At 34.3% G+C, this 18,510-nt stretch overlaps 3 protein-coding genes across 10 annotated transcripts; all 3 read right to left on the bottom strand.

Moving 5' to 3' along the window:
• Nucleotides 1-132: 132 nt before the first annotated feature.
• Nucleotides 133-3,136, bottom strand: LOC114166653 (auxin-responsive protein IAA18-like). Of its 3 annotated transcripts, none has more exons than XM_028051412.1 (7): nt 2,967-3,136; nt 2,615-2,802; nt 2,006-2,471; nt 1,320-1,606; nt 840-1,035; nt 516-580; nt 133-416 (listed from the first exon to the last, which is right to left on the bottom strand). In XM_028051412.1, the coding sequence occupies exons 3-7, from the start codon at nt 2,371-2,373 to the stop codon at nt 397-399; spliced, it is 936 nt and encodes a 311-aa protein (XP_027907213.1). In that variant the 5' UTR covers nt 2,374-2,471; nt 2,615-2,802; nt 2,967-3,136; the 3' UTR covers nt 133-396. The 3 variants fall into 3 exon arrangements, with proteins under 3 accessions (XP_027907213.1, XP_027907216.1, XP_027907214.1); XM_028051415.1 differs by having other exon boundaries at nt 1,320-1,603; XM_028051413.1 differs by lacking the exon at nt 2,967-3,136 and having other exon boundaries at nt 2,615-2,907.
• A 1,922-nt stretch (nt 3,137-5,058) lies between these two features.
• On the bottom strand, nt 5,059-12,151 carry LOC114165663 (hexokinase-1-like). Its single transcript, XM_028050233.1, has 9 exons — nt 11,854-12,151; nt 11,608-11,758; nt 11,283-11,465; nt 10,725-10,799; nt 10,425-10,580; nt 10,223-10,321; nt 10,009-10,139; nt 5,991-6,072; nt 5,059-5,388 (listed from the first exon to the last, which is right to left on the bottom strand). The coding sequence occupies exons 1-9, from the start codon at nt 12,123-12,125 to the stop codon at nt 5,059-5,061; spliced, it is 1,479 nt and encodes a 492-aa protein (XP_027906034.1). The 5' UTR covers nt 12,126-12,151.
• Nucleotides 12,152-12,808: 657 nt separating this feature from the next.
• Nucleotides 12,809-18,227, bottom strand: LOC114166212 (nuclear poly(A) polymerase 4-like). Of its 6 annotated transcripts, none has more exons than XM_028050904.1 (13): nt 17,718-18,227; nt 17,545-17,622; nt 16,937-17,044; nt 16,626-16,688; nt 16,383-16,544; nt 16,141-16,254; nt 15,972-16,034; nt 15,523-15,852; nt 15,256-15,420; nt 14,361-15,128; nt 13,864-13,940; nt 13,694-13,763; nt 12,809-13,095 (listed from the first exon to the last, which is right to left on the bottom strand). In XM_028050904.1, the coding sequence occupies exons 1-12, from the start codon at nt 17,829-17,831 to the stop codon at nt 13,736-13,738; spliced, it is 2,070 nt and encodes a 689-aa protein (XP_027906705.1). In that variant the 5' UTR covers nt 17,832-18,227; the 3' UTR covers nt 12,809-13,095; nt 13,694-13,735. The 6 variants fall into 6 exon arrangements, 4 of the variants coding, with proteins under 4 accessions (XP_027906705.1, XP_027906707.1, XP_027906704.1 ...); XM_028050906.1 differs by having other exon boundaries at nt 14,373-15,128; XM_028050903.1 differs by lacking the exon at nt 12,809-13,095 and having other exon boundaries at nt 13,283-13,763.
• Between the last annotated feature and the right edge of the window lie 283 nt (nt 18,228-18,510).

The following is an 18,510-nucleotide window of genomic DNA, read 5'->3' as shown; positions in this document are numbered from 1 at the left end:
AAATGAAACAAGTAAAACAATAAATTAATATAAAATTTTTTACTTTTATAAATATTATATAATCCTTTTAAATTATATATATATATATATATATAAATAATTCTTTATTTGTTTATTTGTGATCCATTTTCAAACTAAGAACTAAGTTAAAGGCAAAATCATGAGTACACATGAGTTTGTTTATTCTTGCACGTGCAGAAACAAATCAGAAGTTCAGTAAGAACAAGGTACATTCCTTGATACAAACATTACTTATTAATTGAATATTTCATTGTCTAATATTCAACATTGAAAAGAACCAAAAGGTCAAATAAAAACACTCTTTAGTCTTGGAGTTTCAGAATGGAAGAATGCCCCAAACTGCTTCATTCTTTATTGCCAAATCAAGTAGTGTGGCTAGTCTTGCTTATTTCTAACTGAAAGAAAAAAAAAATGTTCAATGATTGATCACAGAGAAAAAAATCAGAGAGGAAAATAATGAACCAGTTCTTTTCAATTAAAAGAGTCAAACTCACATGCAAATGCAGGAAGATCAGAACTCTTCAACACCCTCAGCCTCTTCACTGTCGACACGAACATGCTGCAAAACAAACATATTCAAAAAGAATAACATAATAATAGCAATCACAGCTTCCAAGAATCATAGATTTCTAACAATAGCTACATCATGAGATGATAATCAAACTGTGGCAAAGAGAAAAATGAAACTGCAAGAGTTACTTTTAGTCTAGTGTTTATTTATATACATTGCATGACAATGTAATCTGTGTATATCTTGGCTTCAAAGTATAGTCATGCAATAGAATATGAAAAAAAAAATGCATTGATAAGGTGCTTACTGCCAAGGTACATCTCCAACAAGCATTTTGTCTCCTTCATTATCCTCATAAACAAGAGTATATTCTCCACTTCCAACCAGAAAACCTGTGTTGCCTTTCTCTTTCTCTTCCTCTCCCTTGTTTTGAATTCCACCAGCAATGAAATCTCTTTGTGCAGAAAAACAGTGGGAAGAGGCAATATGAGATAACTTCATCTCTGCAACAAGAGTCCTTATCAGAGAAGAATGAAAAGAAAAATATAAAACTTAATTGGTATAAAACATAGCTTAGAAATTGAACCTGTGCATCAGTGTGCATGCATTAATGTGCATCAGGAATTTGTTGAACAGATGTTATTTCCTTCTATTTAGCAAGTTTTTACGAAGGTTGAGATTAACTGAATTACTTTTATTATTATAGAAACAAATTTCTGTATTGAAAACAATTGTGTAAACAACAAATATGAGTAAATCCACCTCACTAAAAGGCTAAGAGTGAAACCTGCAAGTAGGCCTCTAAAGAGCTCATCAACACCAGAGGAAAGTTTTTCATAGCTGTCATAAGCATTAATGTTCAGTTTTCTTCCTATAGGAACACCATCCATATTGATCTTCACAAACAAGCCTTTGCCACAGTTGTAAGTAGGTTGTTTGCTAGCAACGTTGTCTGGAACAAAATGTTGATATTGTTGGGACCCAGTAGGCAGCTTTGAAGAGCTTCCACTTGCAATGTTCTTCCTGAAGGAACGAATTGGAGGCCAACCCACTACTGGATCCGAAACAGTTCTGCTTTTGGTGTTCATATACAAAAAATTTCAGCAACAACATCAACAGTAAAAATATTCAATAAAAAATTTATTCTTATATAACTATAATCCAAAATGCTGTAGAAACAAAGCTTTTTTGCATGGACTAATTACAACAATATCAAAGGTGATCTGAGAATGAATATATATATATATAATCATGAAAAGTTGAATAAATATAGGTATATAAGTTAAGTTTTAAAAAGGTTCTGCAACTGCAATATTGTCTGAAACCTGAAACATTAAGGGTTAAATATTTTCTGCTATCACAGTTACGTGTTGCATAGGCTATGTTTGTCTCTATTTTCCGACAATATCAAAAACTGTGACAAAACAGCAGAGGCAGTTTAAAAACCTCGTATACAAAAGAGAAAAGTAGTACCTTGTGCATACGGTCGCTTCTGCATAAGAGGGTGAGAATGCCTTGTTCTCTACACAACAAAGTTGTTGTGACACTTCCTTTCTCATCATTAACAAGTTTTGTGACCTTGATTGGAGTTGAAAAAATGATGAAACATTTGGTTTAGCCTGGTGTTGGTAACTCCATGCATTGGGCACCATAACCCCACCTGGACCTGGTTTGTCAGAAGTGAAAATTTCATGAGGTGAAAAGTAACCAAGAGTGAGCGGTGATTCGTTTCTTTCTGTGATGTATTTTTTGATGCTTTCATCGAAAGACTCTTCGCTAGGTGGACCAAGCCTAAGCTCCAGTTTCCTCTCCTCTGAAGACCCGTGGCTTCTTTGCCACATCTTGCTTGCAATCGTGTTCTTCCTTTGTTTAGGAACAAACTTCTAGTTATAGACTGAAACAGCACACGTACTTGAACCTTTGATATCTGAAAAAGCACCTGTCAAAAGAACAAAAGAATCGATGAGAACCATGCCACGTGTTAAGAGAGAACAAATATCATCACACAATTCACTGGTAGACAATATAGAAGATGATGATGAAAACATAGCATTCACTGAATCGACCATCAGATATACTCACACGAGTACTTTGATGTGACGTTGAATTTCCTTCTGCTTTTCACTGTTTTCTCTAAGAACTTTCGAGAAGAAAAAGTATATTTAAGTAAAATAGTAAACGTTTTTGCAGCAGCATGAGCTCCTAGTGTTGTGTAAAATTTGTCTCATGACCATCAACACTGACATGTCTGCAATGTGGTTGGAACCAAACTGAAAAAACATATATAAAAAGTAAGCTTTTCACAGCTAGTTGATTACACTGCTGTTTATAAAGCTGATTCCAATTGATAAAATAGTTATAATGTATCTGATACAAAGATACATTATTTTAAACACATATATATAGATTCAACATATGAAGATACATTACATACCACTGTATATGAGCATTACACTGAGAATAGCAAGTGCATAGAGAATAGCGATAATGAATTGGTTGGTGAAGATGTCTCAGAAAGTATCATCATTGAGCATTCCAATGATGGTTCAGGAATTGGTGCTGCTCTTCTTGCAGCCTCTCACTCCCAGTACCTTGATGCTTATAATAAAGAACATCATCATGATATATTGGGATGTGTATCAATTATTTTTTGTGGTGGCCATGATCCATTTATGGCCACAGTATTCTTGGGAGTTGGGAGGGTTGACTTGCAAAACCCCTTAATTTAACCCAGTCTTTGCACCATTTACTTCCCAACATTTCTCTAAGCTCATGTATTTAATTCTCTCAGGAGGATTCTGCATTTTTCTCTTGCCTTCTTAATCTCAGCATCTTATTACTTGATCTGTTTCTTATCCAGTGTCAGTTTTTATTAAATTGCATCTGTTTAAGAACCGTTTTCAGTAATTACACAAGCCTGTTCTGCACCATTCTTTGAATACATAGATACCTTTTGTGCAGAAATTACTGGATTACTAGCTGGTGATGAGACTAAAGATAGATTTTGGATCAAGTGTTAGACTTTTCTGCCAGGTGTTCTTTGATATACATGTGGAATTAAAGATCATCATGAATTTCTTTGTTTTGCTTCTGTCAAAACTTCCAATGTTGCAAAATGCAGTTTTTCTTTCTTTTATTTTCACTTAAAAGCATTGCTTTAAAACATACCTAATTCTTGTCCTTTAGATCCTTTGGAACTCCCCACGTACATGTTGGTCTGACGGTAAATTCGAAACCCACGATACTATGGTCCTTTGTGACATTAATGGTTTTTTTGGTGATGTTTGTGACATTAACTTTTTCTTGGTGAATGGACATGCTTAATGTTAAGAAGTATAGAGCGGACCAAGGACTAATCCTATTAGTTCTGTTTGTTTTGAGAGAGACGCAACAATCAAACATTTGACTTTCTTCTTTTTTTTTCCCCATTTACCATATACTACAGAAGCAAGTGCAGTTATTTACACTTTTTTTTCCAACTTTAACTCTTTTAAAATAATATTTTTACGTTTAATGATGATATTAGACATATTTTTAACTTTAATGTTGAAATAGGATAATGTTGGGACACCTTGTTAAAACTATCAAAATGGGATTACAATGAGAAGGTCCGAAAATTCAATAAAATAGATTAAATTAAACTAAACCAAAAAAAAATAAATTGTGGCATAAATTAAATTAGGACATTTTTACCGACATATTTAACTTCCAACCTAAATATACTTTAGGTTGAACCAACCTATAAAGTTATGAGTCCACCCATTTTGTAAAGTAATAATTATATTTAAAAATAAATAAAAATAATGTTACTTTTATTGAAATGTATAAATGTATTATACTTGTATCACATCATAATATTAAAAGTTAAAATGGTTAAAATATTGTAATATATTTAGAATAGAAATAGAAAATGGAGTAGGAGGAGGTTTTTTACAGCATTGGTGATAGCATATAGGAAATGCCTAACATATAGGTTTTAATTTGTGGCAACGGATGAAGGTTAAGGTAATGTAACGTATTTATTGTTTAAACACCTAATTTAATTTATGTTCCCACAACATCACATGATCAAAAAATATCTCACTAGATCTTCAAGTCCAAAAGATCAAGTTAGTTTTTTTTTTTTGTATTTAATTCAGAAATGCGCGTGTATTGATTTCACCATAATAAAGTAATGTGTGTAAATATTTTCTTTCGTGTTGACAACACCATTTGCATGCAATGGTTATCGATTCATAAATAGATAGAATACAAAACTCTTAAAAAACATCGAGACTAGAAAAGAAACAGATCGATGAAGTTAACAAGGCAAGAGAAAAAATTGCAGAATCCTGCAGAAAGAATTGAATACACATAAAACTTAAACCAATGGTGAGGAGAAAAGGTGGCAAAGATTGGTCTAAATTAGAGGCTGAGAAAGTCAACCTTCCCAACTCCCAAAACTTCTACTGTGGCCATAAATGGACGATGGCCACCACAAAAAAATAATTGATACAAACCCCAATATCATGATGCTGTGCATCAAGTTATTGGGTCGACAGAGAGGCTGCAAGTAAGGCAGCTCCAATTCCTGAACCATCTTTGGAAAGCTCAATGATGATGCTTTCTGAGGCATCATCTCCAACCAACTCTTTAAGGGTATTCTCTAGGCACTTGCTATACTCAGTGTAGTGCTCATACAATCCTCCATCCATGGCTATCACATTCTTCTCACCCTTAACATCACTCACACTGTCTTTTCCCATCTTCTTCAAGATACCTAATATCCCAGCAGCAGCAAGACGAGAACCACGGGTCGCAATGATATTGCAGATCTCCACCACCACCTTCCTCACTTCTAAGGAGGTATCAGATATCTGATTCACAAGTCCGACAACAAAGTTAACCTCATAAAATTAGAATTTCGATTCTCCGCTTAATTTTGTGATAATTTAAAGTTTTAAACAACATAGTATATTACTATTTTTAATGTTCAACAAAGCATAATACTAAAAAAATCCAATAGAGAATTTAGACTCAGCAAGTCTTAACTTTAGAAGGTTTTTCATAGAAATAAAATATTGAAAATTTGGACACGGGTTCATGTATTTATGTGTCTGAGAAATGTCCAGACCTTCGATTTTTGAAAAACCTACGTGATAACATAGAAGCGTGTGCATGATAAAAACATAGGGCATTGTCTTTAATGAATAAGAATAAAGTATGTTCTTGAAATAGCAGAATTGTAATAATATATCCATCATGTCTTAAGAATTTATATATACAGGTATGTATCCTACATATATTATATTGAATCTATAAAATAATGTATTACATTGTGACTATTATAACTTATAAGTACATAAAGAACCTTGACATCACTCTGAATTGGAATGAGCTTTCTAAATGTCAGTATAAAGAAGCTCTGAAAAGCTTGTTGGAAAATCTTAATCCAAACAGAACAGAGAATTTTATATACCTCGAAAATGTTCTTCAGTTTGCTTCCAACTACATTGAGATCAGCAGAGGAATCATGATGCATTGCAGACATGTCTGGTGTCCTGCACATTCAGTGTTTGAGTGTTGGGAATAGTCCAAGTGTGAGTCAAAAGTCCCACATTGGATAGAAAAGACTAAGTTAAAACACTATATAAGAATAAAGGCCCATAACAACATTGCCTTAAGGTTTTGGTGTAAAGTGGTGTCTAAGGTCTTATATGTGTAAGACTAATGTCATATAACCATATGGAACCACAATCTCTCAATGACCATAACCATGACCATAACTATAACCATGACCACAACCATAACATATGAAACATAACATATAAGAGTTGTTGGGAATTTTAGGGCTTTTGATAATATGAGAGATATAAGAGATATATGTGATATGTTATACGGAGGAACATGTTTTTGTATTTTATTGATATACTCTATATATAGAGCAAAATATAACAAATATCAAGTATAAAATATTTATAATATCTCACTCCTAATCTAAAATAATAACAAATTTCTAAAACTGACACATATCTCTAAAACTGAAATATTTTCTAAAAACTAATTTAAATAAAAAAGATATTAAGTAATATTCTCAACATTCCTCCTTGCTTAATATCTGTTTATTTTATATCTTCAGATTTGATTCTCCATCTTTTGATGCTTGATTTTCTCCTCTTTTTGTGTTTGCAATATTTGTTTTTCTCCTTCTTCCATGGCATCACATCTTTCTTCAATTTGGCATCATCCTTCATATTTCTTCTTATATCAGCATCATCTTCTTTTTCTTTGTTCGGTGTGGATTTCATTGGAGTGGCATTGGACCTTTTGTGAATATTAAAATGTGAACCTCCATCTACTTTCTTCACTTGAACATCTACTTTCTTCCAAAGATATTTATCTTCTAATTTTGATCATTCTTTCATGTTCACTTTCTTTGTATCAAATTCCTCCTTCATAAAATCCAGCGCAAATCTTTTGTCTTTCATGTGGACTTTAAATACCTCTATGTTGTTTGCATTTTTGATCACACATACTTTATTTTCAAAGGAGACCTTATAACCTTTCTCTAACAATTGAGCAACACTTAACAAATTCTGGGTAATCTCAGGAACATATAAGACATCAAAAATTAATTTGATACCTGAATGAGTTTTAATTGAAACTGTTCCTGTACCTTTCACAGCAAGTTGTTCTCCATTCCCAATTCTTACCTTGGAAATATTTGATTTATTCAGCTCCTTGAAAATTTCTCTATCATGAGTCATATGGTTTGTGCAACCACTATCTATAATCCAATCTTTTGAAGATTGGTTGGTTGTGACACATGATGTTGTAAAAAGTAGATCTTCCTCTGATTTATCCTCATCTGATTTATTCTCCACAATTTGAACATCTTCTTCAGAATCTTTAGATTTGCATACCTTTTCCACATGTCCCAATTGACCGCATTTGTGACATTTGACATCTGGCCTCCACCAACACCAATTGGGTTGATGACCTTTTCTCTTGCAATGGGGACAAGATGGAAAAACCTGTGTGTTGTTGTATTTGCTCCTAATATTTTTCTTGACTATGAGAGCATTATCTTCCGTGTAATTTAAATTACCTTCAACCGCCTCATGATCTTCTCTCATCAATCTTCGTTGTTCTTGTGCTTGCAAGGCATGTATCACCTCTGTAAAGGTGATTGTAGACAAATCTTTTGTGTTTTCTAAGGAAGCAATAGATGCCTCATATCTTTCCGGCACCGTCACCAGAATTTTCTCAACGAGTCTGGAATCTGAAAACTCCTTTCCCAACAATTTTATCTTGTTGGCAATACCCAACAATTTGTTTGAGTATTCTTTAATCATCTCTGACTCTTTCATTCTTTGCATCTCAAACTCCCTTATCAAGTTCAAAACTTTCATGCCTCGAATCTTCTCGTTCCCTTCATATTCTGCTTTCAAGTATTCCCATATTTCTTTGGGAGACTTTAAAGTCATGATCCTGGTCATAATCATTTGTGAAACACCTGCGAACAAGCATGATTTTGCCTTTGCCTTTCTCGTTTTCTTTTCTTTATGCGCTTTCATTTGAGCCATGGTGGGATTTTCAGACAAGGGAACATCATCTTCCTCCACAACTTCCCATAGATCTAGCCCCTCTAGATATGTTTGCATCCTTACCGCCCATAGATCATAGCTTTCACCATCAAAGAGTGGAATAGCGACGTGTGACATATTTCCTTCCATTCTATCGACAGTAAGAACAATGGCTCTTGATACCAGTTGTTGGGAATTTTAGGGCTTTTGATAATATGAGAGATATAAGAGATATATGTGATATGTTATACGGAGGAACATGTTTTTGTATTTTATTGATATACTCTATATATAGAGCAAAATATAACAAATATCAAGTATAAAATATTTATAATATCTCACTCCTAATCTAAAATAATAACAAATTTCTAAAACTGACACATATCTCTAAAACTGAAATATTTTCTAAAAACTAATTTAAATAAAAAAGATATTAAGTAATATTCTCAACACTTCCAACTACATTGAGATCAGCAGAGGAATCATGATGCATTGCAGACATGTCTGGTGTCCTGCACATTCAGTGTTGAAGGTCATGAGACAATTTTTACACAATACCAGTAATTATAAGCAGCACAACACAAGGAGCTCATGAAAAAACATTCACTAGTTTACTTAATTTTTTTTTTTTTCATTTTTTGAAGTTCTTAGAGAAAATTGTGAAAACAGAAAATATAGTTTTTTTTCACTAATTAACTGCTCCTAAGTATATCTCTGATGGATGATTTAGTGAATGCTCCAAAGTTTTCATAATCTTCTATCTTGTCTACCAGTTAACTTAAAAGGGCAAGCATGGTTAGAATATCATAGCAACTTAACAAATAAAAGGAAAAGATTGATGCTCAAGCATATGCATCTTGCGACAATATCTTGTTGAACTTGAAGAAGAGTTTCAAAGACTCAAGATGAAGATGTTTTTGATGATAATTGAAGAGGTTGATGGTAAAAAAGTGTCTTACAATTAAGTTTTCTTTTAATTTTGTTTGTGTTCTTTACATAAAATATTCATAAAGACTTTATAATTTAGTACACAGCATACCTTAAAAGAAATTGAAAGAAAATGGTTTTACAAAGTTAAATTCAAACATAAAATGTTTTTCAGCATTTTTAATTGATTAATTATATATGTAATTGATTAAATTGTTCCTAATAGAAACCCGAGAACATTTGAAGTGTTTTTAAACTCTCCTAATTATAATCGGTTAGAATATTTTATAATCGATTAAACTTATTTTGAATAATTAATGAGAAACATGTTTAATCAATTAAAATGTGTGATACGTTGTAATTGTTTTTCAAATTTTGTTTTGGACTATTTTATTAGCATCTTTATTTTATTAGCATCTTGATTTAATTGATTAAATGTGTTAGAAATTATTTTAAATTAATATTTTCAAAATCTATAAATAAAGATTCATTATCGATCTTTGAAATAACTTTTGTCATCAAAGTAGCGAATTGAGTGTTTTCAAAGCTTGAGAGATTAAAGGTTGTGTTGAATTTCTAATCCTTATTTATTTCTAGTGCGATTGGTAAACGCTTTCAATTTTAATGTTGTTGATTTTGATCAATATTGTTTTGATGTGTATTTGTAGCAAAATTTAATAAGGTTTATATCTTCTTGAATGATCAAGAGTATTACGGGAAGAAACTCCTTAAACCATTGCAACACTAACTTTACTCTTCGTTAAACTTTTATGTATAGAACAGAGTTTAAGTGTAACACAAAATTCATACACTAACGTTATCTTAATCAAAAGACTAGGTTGGTGCCATGATAGAGAAAATACTATTTGGTAAAGCTAAATGGAAATCACAAAATTATCCCGTCCCACAAAACAATAGACAAAAAAATACTGAAGAAACAAAATAACATTGATAGAGTGGCCAAACAAAAACCTGACATTATACCTGAATATGAACGGAACTTTTAGTTTTGGGGGAACATTGTCACCAAAAAGTAAAGCTTCTTCGGCCATTTTGCATATTACTTTACGAACAATTTCTCCCAAGTACATGCCAGAAATTATCTTCTCAAAAATCTGAGGTGTGATTGAAAAATAAAATTACATAACCTCGTTTTTTAAGGAAGAGAAGATGAAGCTTAGAAGTAGCACAAACTAACCTGTTCACCAGGGTTTAAACTCTCAGCATCCAAAGAATGATCATACTCAGTTAATGGAAGGTGTGATGACCTAAAGTTTCCCCACTCCATGTTGATAACCTGGAGTCAAGATTCCACATTAATCTCATTCATATCAAATCATATGTAACCATTGTTAAGACTACACACTCTGCCAAAGGAAACAATGACAGGAATTGCTCACCATCTCTCCAGAATCTGGCAAAGGACCATGCCATTTTGGTATTGCTTGAACACGCTCTACATATGCAGCATTTGTTCCAGTTCCTAAAATAATAGCAGCAATGGCGTTTTTGTGTGTATATCGACCTCCTGCTAATGTTCCAACCGTATCATTGACCTAGCATAGATATCGAATGTATAAGTACAGAGATAATAACTTGAAAAACCATTTTCCTTAAGATCAATAAAAGACTAAAGAGATTCAAAGTCTAGTGATTTAACTATTGTTATGCAGATTGGAAGAGGTCAAACCGTCAATTACCAGAGCATTTACACGCATATCAAGACCTCGTTCCCGAATGGCTTTCATTAATTCTTCCACAACATCTTTACCAACCTATTCAAACAACAACAAAACTAAGTACAAAAAAGGTGAAAGAAGTAGTAAGTTTCTAGAGTCTAAAACCCTCCATTCTCCGGAGTTATTAGTTTCAGCATTATTAACTGGTTAATAGATAAAACTTAAAACACTCAATGACTTTCCGAACTAAACTACTTCCACATTAACGAGCTTAGGGGAATTCTTGTAAACTGTCTGAAAATACCAAAAGATATATAGGGGATCCTTTTAACAAGTTTTGATAGAACATTTAAAATATACAATGAAGAATATGAACAATGAACAATTGTGATTCATTGTGTAGTGCACTAAGATGAGATGATACTGTGTATTATAATATACATTGTGATTCAATTATTATACATACGAATAAATCATCAAAAAGTTATGTCTCTGAAATGCTATAATGAACAGACAAGGAGATATTGAATCTGAGAAAGAATGGAGAAGGCATCAAAGCAATCAGGAAACGGGATTTACAGCGTCCTCTATGTTGAAGCCTTTTGTCCACTTGATAAGGTTCCCAGAAGCAATTAACGTTTGCATGACAGGAAAGGAAAAGGTAAAACCTATCTCTCTCTGTCTACCTGGAGGAACTTTAAAATCTTCACTCTCTTCGGAAACAAATTTTCCAAGTTCTGCTGCAATATAGTCAAAGAGTTCCTGGATCACAATTTATTTTAGATTGGTCTTGTTTCTCATATCATTTGCACAAAGATCAGCAACTGTTGCGAAAGGAGTAAACAAAACAGGTGGTGGGCAAAGAAGAAGATTTTCAAATTGACGGCAGAAAAAAAGAACTCACAGTTGATGTCCCAACCATCAAATTAGGAGGAATTGACACCTCAGTAAATTCTTGACAAACGATACCTCCTTCCTTGCCTCCCAATTGCACACGTAACACCCGAAAATTAGTCCCTCCAAGATCCAAGGCATAGTATAGTCCTTCCTCATTCCTAAAAAGGGAAGGGATGCATAAGAACAAACCAACAGCATGATAAAGAGATTGAATAAGATCGTAGATTGAATGAAGAAAAGAATGGAACAGTACCCAGTTGGGAGCTTATCAACGTAGGTGATGAGCATCTTGAGCTTGCTACCACCTTCGGAAGCAAGGCCAGCGTGCATCTCCACGTTCATGGCATCCGCAATACGCTTCAGCTTCCACGTCGGCGTCGCACACTTCTCCTCCAATTCCTGCAATATTTCCATGGCTCTTCCCCACCGCCGGCATTTCCTCACGTAGCTCTGCACCGCCACCGCACCCACGGCGCACGCCGTCGCGGCTCCGATCACCGTCGCACACACCACCACCTTCCTCATTCTGCTTTCACGATCGACTTTGGCGCGCAACCAACTGTTTCCCTTGTATCATGCTCTTGCATATAAATAGAAAGCGGAAAGAAACATATACTATTGACCAATGCGGCTAATTAGGAAAACGAATAACGAATTTAATTAATTTTAGTTAAAGCTTAAGTCACTGTTTAATTGGAACTAAACAGAGTGACTGAATAGTTGTTCGTGTGTAATGCTCAACTCAGAATTTTGTTTTCCGTAATTGAAAAAAATTTGGGTGATGGTGACGTGTGTACGAGGAAACGCAAAATTGGAACAACAACGCGACAAAAACAAACCAACTTCTCCGCGAACAAATAACGTTGTGTCAAATTGCGATTAGAATAAAGAAATAAATTATGTTAAGCATTTTTTGTAAACGTAAATTTTCTTGTTAAATTTATAATATAGCATTTCATTTCTTGATGATACACTTAAGTTTATGATATAATCTAATTAATCAGAAGTTTATAAACTTTATTAAGATATTTAAGTGATAGAACACGAGAATTAAAATGTAAAACTAAATGCACCGTTGATTTACAATTCAACCACGAAAACCAAAAACCTAAGTTCGTGCTGAAAATGAAATTTCATTACATTTATTTAAGCTTGGTAAAATTCACAGAATTATTCGCAACTTTTTACAATTTTTTTTTATCGAAAAATTTTGATATAACCTATGCCTTATCTTTAGTTCAGCGCCGGCAGCATTTGCCGGAGGTCTCTTCTGAGCCAGCTCCGTGGCTTGTTGCTCCGCCACCTCCGTCGCATTTTCTCATCGTGGTACCAGCTGATCTAAATATGGTCTTCGACATTCTCTCTATTCTCTCTGGTTATTGTGGTTATGGGAAATATAAACAATTTTTAGATTCAAATAACACCCCACGTATGATTAAAGATGATTTTCTTGTGAATGGTAAGTCCCCACAGTAGTTGTGAGTCCGACATTGGCCTGTTAAGAATAGATTAAATATAATTATTATATAAAAATAATTTTTAAAAACATATAAGAAACTATAAAAGCTATTAACAAATCATTACTTAGTTATTAATTCTTATTCATTCTTGATAATTAATTTGTTTGTCGTTATGAATGAATGTTAATGATTGTTAGAGGAGGAGGAGGAGGAGGAAAGGCGAAAGCAGAAGTACAGTGTTAAGTTTATATACTAAAAGTGTGGAAGACAGTAGCCAAGAATATGAGTATAATAAAGTAAGAACCCTCTCTGCTAGAAAACACTAGATAACCAAATCCCCACCCTCGCCCTTGCTCTCTCCCTAGCCCTAGAAAAAGCAAATGAAAAAGAAAAACAAAACCCAAAAAGGTGAACAAAGGCCCTAAAAGTTTAGGATGATGATCCTAAACAAGATATAGTGTAGGCTATCTGAGTCAAAAGGCATAAAAAATGCAACTGTACAAGTGGCGGCTGACAAATCCCAGCTCCAGCTCTTCAGCTTGATGCGATGAATTGCAATTTGCAAGCTTGAATGGCCAAGCAAGCCTGAAAAAATTAGAGAAATGAAAGCCAGCCATTTAAATTACTACTTACCCAAATTGCTGGCTCCCCTTGATTTCTCCACTGCATGAGTCTTCACACTGCAGATGCCACACCCAGTCTCCTGTAATATACACCAAACAACCACAAGAGACAACATAAAGACAAAATACAAGTGGTCAAGCTCAAGCTCTAAACACAATCATTATTAAACATGAGCATGCCTTATCACTGGTTCTTGCACCGCCTCCGAATGAACCTTTCCTGTAGAATCAAGAACCATCCCTACCATTGCATTTTGCTACATAAAAACCCCGGAAAGAAAAATGGTTAATTCATCGGTACACGACATTGTTCACAATAATAATCTAAAAAGAAAGTTATAAATTGAAAAAATACAATGCTAGTAGATATGCAAAATCTTGCAAATGTGCACGCTTACACCCTTATTATCCATCCCCTATCTAACGTCTCACTTCAAATTATGCATCACCGATAAGCCATGTAATCATTTTGGCCTTACAGATTCAGGGAAGGTCTTGCACAACAGTGCCCTTCGCAGTACAATCTCTACACAGTTACAGTATATGATAACGAAAGAAAGAATGATTAAATGACTAAAAGTACTGCACTACTAACCAGACAAGAGATTATATCAAGATGGTAATAAAAAAGTGTTACAGAGTAAGGAAATATTCGGGAAGGAATTGAAAGCCAAAACCTGCAACTGCACCTGTAGATCGTGTTGAAATACTCCCTCAGAACTTGTCACTCTGTTCTCCAGTGTGCCAGAACCGTTCCCGTATGTAATACTCTCAAACCTAACATCATTGTTCATCGTATCAACACCCCCGGTGTTATCTTCAACACAACCTGCCATAGATACGGCTCCAATATCTTCAGAAGAACCACTATCACTTGCAACAGAAGCAGTCCCACTAGAATTGGAGGCAGGTTCAGGAGAGTCTGTTCTACCCAACTCTTGCTCACTGCTTGACAACTGTTGACTATCAGACACACTGCTACTTGCCCCTCTACCTTCAGGAAGACTGGTACATTTCTTTTTCAGTGTTGCATCCTCCCTCACACCCAACCCATCATTGTTCTTCCTCTTACGAATTCTCTCAACATGTTCAGTCCCAGAAACCTCATTTTTACGAAATGGTTTATGATTCTCACATTTTAAGGTTGGCCTTGATGATCGCAATCTTTTATAACCATCAGGAAACACATAGCATGGAATTTGCCTTCTCCGAACATGAGAAACATAAATCTCCATCTCTGGTTTCCAGAACATGTACATATTGACAGCATGCAAAAATTCTTCAATTGTTCCTCGTATATCAAATTGCTGGCCTTCTTTAACTACTTCTCCCTGCTTCCTCTGCAAACCCACAAAGAAAGCACAATGTGCACTCTGCCTTGAGGTATCCATATACTCATGATGGTAGGGATGGCACTGCAACTTCCCAAAAGTGTCACGCTCAATCTGCAAACAGGAACCAAATTAATCAAATGCACACCAACTAAATGTACCCCGGAGTTGTGAACTACATTAATTCTAATGTATAGATTTAAATGTCTTGGTTTCACAGAGGTAAAACAGATGAAAATACCATCAAGGTCAACTGCCGAAGGCGTGATCCCACCCATCCTTTCCAATTGCGCAAGTCATCAACATCAGCAGCAACTACGTCAACTTGCAAGTAGTTTGTATAACTTTCAAAAAAACTGTATGGTTCAAACAGATCCTCCCAACAACCTTTGTTCAGTTCAACATCCTGATTTTTTTGACAAAAACAAAGGAATCAATTACCAATAACAAATCAATATCTATGTCCAAATTATTCCTATCAAACTCAACAAAAAATAATAGTGATTACCCCACATATCTTGTTGCCAAATTGGAACTGTTCCATCATAACACGAAGCGTGCTTGTAGAAACATTATAACTAGAATTCATACAGGGATAGGCAGGAGTAATAATTGGCATGAGATGGGATCGGTCACGAGGATTTTTACGAGGATGCCAAAAAGAAAAACCAAGTTCGTTTTCCTCTATTGGACATAACATGACAGGAGTTGGCCACCGCCACTGTGTATATACCCTAAAGAATCGAGAAACAAGCATACTCGGAACGGCATTTGGATACAACTGGCACACTCGAGCTACAAGAAGTGCCAAGTTAACACCACCAAGAAAACCTGTTACCTGAAAAAACATTAAAAATCACAAATAAATTAGCCAATAACTGTGTAAGTGGGCACTCAAAATAAACGAACATATTCACAAGAATAGCAAATAAGGGGAAATTTTAAAATATCTCTCACATTGGAATAAATGCCTCGTCTTTTGGCCCAAAATTTCAAGCAACGAAGTGTTGTACGAAAGTGCTATAAGACATACAAAAAGTAAATGTATTAAAAGTATTAGGGACTCAATGAATAATATTACATGGAAGACGTAGCACAGTAAGACAAACAAGGTCTAAAGAAACACCTCAACATTAGGAACAAGCTTTAGAATTTGATCTGCAACTCTGCAGCCATTTAAACTTCGCACAGTAGGCTCGTCAACATTGTATAGGAGAGAGATATCAGATATAACCAAGTCCTGTTGATTTATTAATAAAAAACAGTTAGAAAATATGACAAAAACCAGATGATACAGAACTAGATCTGGAACAATAAACGTTTTCTTTTGTTTGAGAAATTAGTACAAAAAAATATTATTTGTCTTACTTCAGGTACAATCATGCGAGAAATACTGGCGTAAAGGAGGTCAATTGATATTCCATCAAACTTGAATTTCATAACTGGGACATGAGCATCCGGAATTGGTTGCAATTCAGAGACCTCCTCCATGTTAGCTAGGATATCATGCAATGTGTAGAAAAAATCCTCCTGATGATGAAAACATGAAAAATCAGACAAAAATTATTTTGATGGAGCACACAAAAAAAAAAATTTGCATTCACATTCTACCTCGCGATTCACGTAGGAAGGTCCAATGCATATTGTGTCTAAGTCAGCCCCAGGACCATGAACCTGCATCATTAAACTCGATGAAAACGGGATCAACTAATCCACAAAATGCAGAATAGGTGCAGCAAATTGCATGCAAAACTTAACAAAGTAAAACATTGTTCAAGAGAAAAAACCAATACAATCTAGTAAACTATAAAATTATAACATTCCCAAGCAGAGTAAACAGATCCAAAAACATGTTTGCCTGATTCTACAACAATAACCAAGTCACGAGGTGTTCATGTCAGGTAAGGAGGTAAGATACTCACACCAAGGCGATAAGAACCAAAAGTCAAAATGATAGCATTTGCATCTTCCACCATTTGATCAGTGTATCCCTTTAGGTGAGTAAGTTGCTTCACCCAGTGTTTTACTATCTGAAATAAAGAAAACAAATTAATACATAAAAGGTTAACTCTGAAGGTTTTGCATCTTGCACTAAATAGTTCTGTACAAAGTGACACTAACGGACAATAAGATACTATTATTATTCTTATTCTTATCATTATTATACATTATTTTCAACCGCAATTCAAACTATAATGATTAATATCAGCATAAAATTTTTTTAAAAAATGCGCTCTCATTAATCACTCAATTAACTCCCAGAACAATTCTGATAAACCATAATTAGCATAAATCCACCACTCAATTAGACTAAACTCCAGATAAAAGAAATAAACCCCCTAATCAAACAAATAGTTCCCCACTTGCCCCTACAACTCCTACTTTGGCATCACCATTAATACGTAAAAGTATCTCACATAAATTGCTGTCATCGTACAATTACATCATCTAAGCATCGCAACAATCGTTATAACGAATAATCACCAACACGTAACACTCTCCCTATCTCTATCTTTATATCTCCCGTTACCTGTTCAAGTCGGCAAAGAACCTCCTCTCTCTTAGCAGCTTCCTCATTGTTCTCATAAAGTCCCGAAACAGCGAGAAACTTGTAAACATAGGAAAGAATTTTTCAGATGAATAAGTACATCAACAATCACTTAAAAGAAAAAAATATCGCATTACACAAAAGAAAAAACCAACCTTTTCTAACTCAAGAGTTCTGTGCAAATCATAAACTGTTGGTCCAGCCATCGAAATGGGTTTCGTGATACCGTATTGCTTCGACGATGTTCCCACCCCTTCCGAACTCCCCATGATCTCAACACCCAATTACCCAAAAGAAAAAATGAAATATTTCTATATTTTTCCTATTCTTTTCCTGAGACAAAACTGATACCCGGAAAACAATTTTAAAAAAATACAAAAAAAAAAGATCGTATCGAACGTTCAGACGGAACCCACGATTGAAAATCTAACGGGAAATCAATGAAGAAAGGAGAAACCAAATCAAAAACAAAAAAGGAGAAAGTGCAAGGAATTGGAAAAATTTAAAAGCCCTAGATCGTAAAAACAAAAGGATGAAAAGAAAAGGGAGATCTGAAAGGTTTGGAAGGGATTGCAGAGGGAGGTTGAAAGAAAGAGAGGTTTGGAAGGGAGCGGCGAAGAGAAAGCGCGGTGAATGCAATGGTGGGGTTTGCATTTTTGTGATTTTTTTTCCTCAGATATTTATAGAATCGCACGTTTAAGATTTTTTTTTATCCATTCATGCTTATTTATTTTATCTTATTACTGCTTCAAAATATTTTATCAATTTTAATATCTTTTTCTGCATTATCAATTATCTCCAAAATCTTTTTGATAACATTTCCTCAATAAACTTTTTAGGGTTAAATATTTCAACCGATCTATTAATTAATTAGTTTACATTTGTACTGAATATTAATTTGAAAATATTGTATTATATGAGCAGAAAATAACACTATCAATATACTTA

Source organism: Vigna unguiculata, chromosome 10, assembly GCF_004118075.2.
Source record: "Vigna unguiculata cultivar IT97K-499-35 chromosome 10, ASM411807v1, whole genome shotgun sequence".
In the NCBI taxonomy this organism is placed as follows: Eukaryota; Viridiplantae; Streptophyta; class Magnoliopsida; order Fabales; family Fabaceae; genus Vigna; species Vigna unguiculata.
This window is presented reverse-complemented; position numbering and strand designations above follow the sequence as displayed.

What these genes read in the sequence shown, in the direction of transcription:
- LOC114166653 (XM_028051412.1), bottom strand. Translation starts at nt 2,373, where the DNA reads ATGTGGCAAAGAAGCCACGGGTCTTCAGAGGAGAGGAAACTGGAGCTT. An exon ending in GAAGCGACCGTATGCACAAG is followed by an intron (nt 1,607 to 2,005) that starts GTACTACTTTTC and finishes GAACACCAAAAG; the next exon opens with CAGAACTGTTTCGGATCCAG. An exon ending in GTTGGAGATGTACCTTGGCA is followed by an intron (nt 581 to 839) that starts GTAAGCACCTTA and finishes TTTGTTTTGCAG; the next exon opens with CATGTTCGTGTCGACAGTGA.
- LOC114165663 (XM_028050233.1), bottom strand. Translation starts at nt 12,125, where the DNA reads ATGAGGAAGGTGGTGGTGTGTGCGACGGTGATCGGAGCCGCGACGGCG. An exon ending in TGCCAGATTCTGGAGAGATG is followed by an intron (nt 10,322 to 10,424) that starts GTGAGCAATTCC and finishes TCTTGACTCCAG; the next exon opens with GTTATCAACATGGAGTGGGG. An exon ending in GTTTAAACCCTGGTGAACAG is followed by an intron (nt 10,140 to 10,222) that starts GTTAGTTTGTGC and finishes ATCACACCTCAG; the next exon opens with ATTTTTGAGAAGATAATTTC.
- LOC114166212 (XM_028050904.1), bottom strand. Translation starts at nt 17,831, where the DNA reads ATGGGGAGTTCGGAAGGGGTGGGAACATCGTCGAAGCAATACGGTATC. An exon ending in TTGGTTCTTATCGCCTTGGT is followed by an intron (nt 16,689 to 16,936) that starts GTGAGTATCTTA and finishes TTAATGATGCAG; the next exon opens with GTTCATGGTCCTGGGGCTGA. An exon ending in TTGGCAACAAGATATGTGGG is followed by an intron (nt 15,421 to 15,522) that starts GTAATCACTATT and finishes CAAAAAAATCAG; the next exon opens with GATGTTGAACTGAACAAAGG.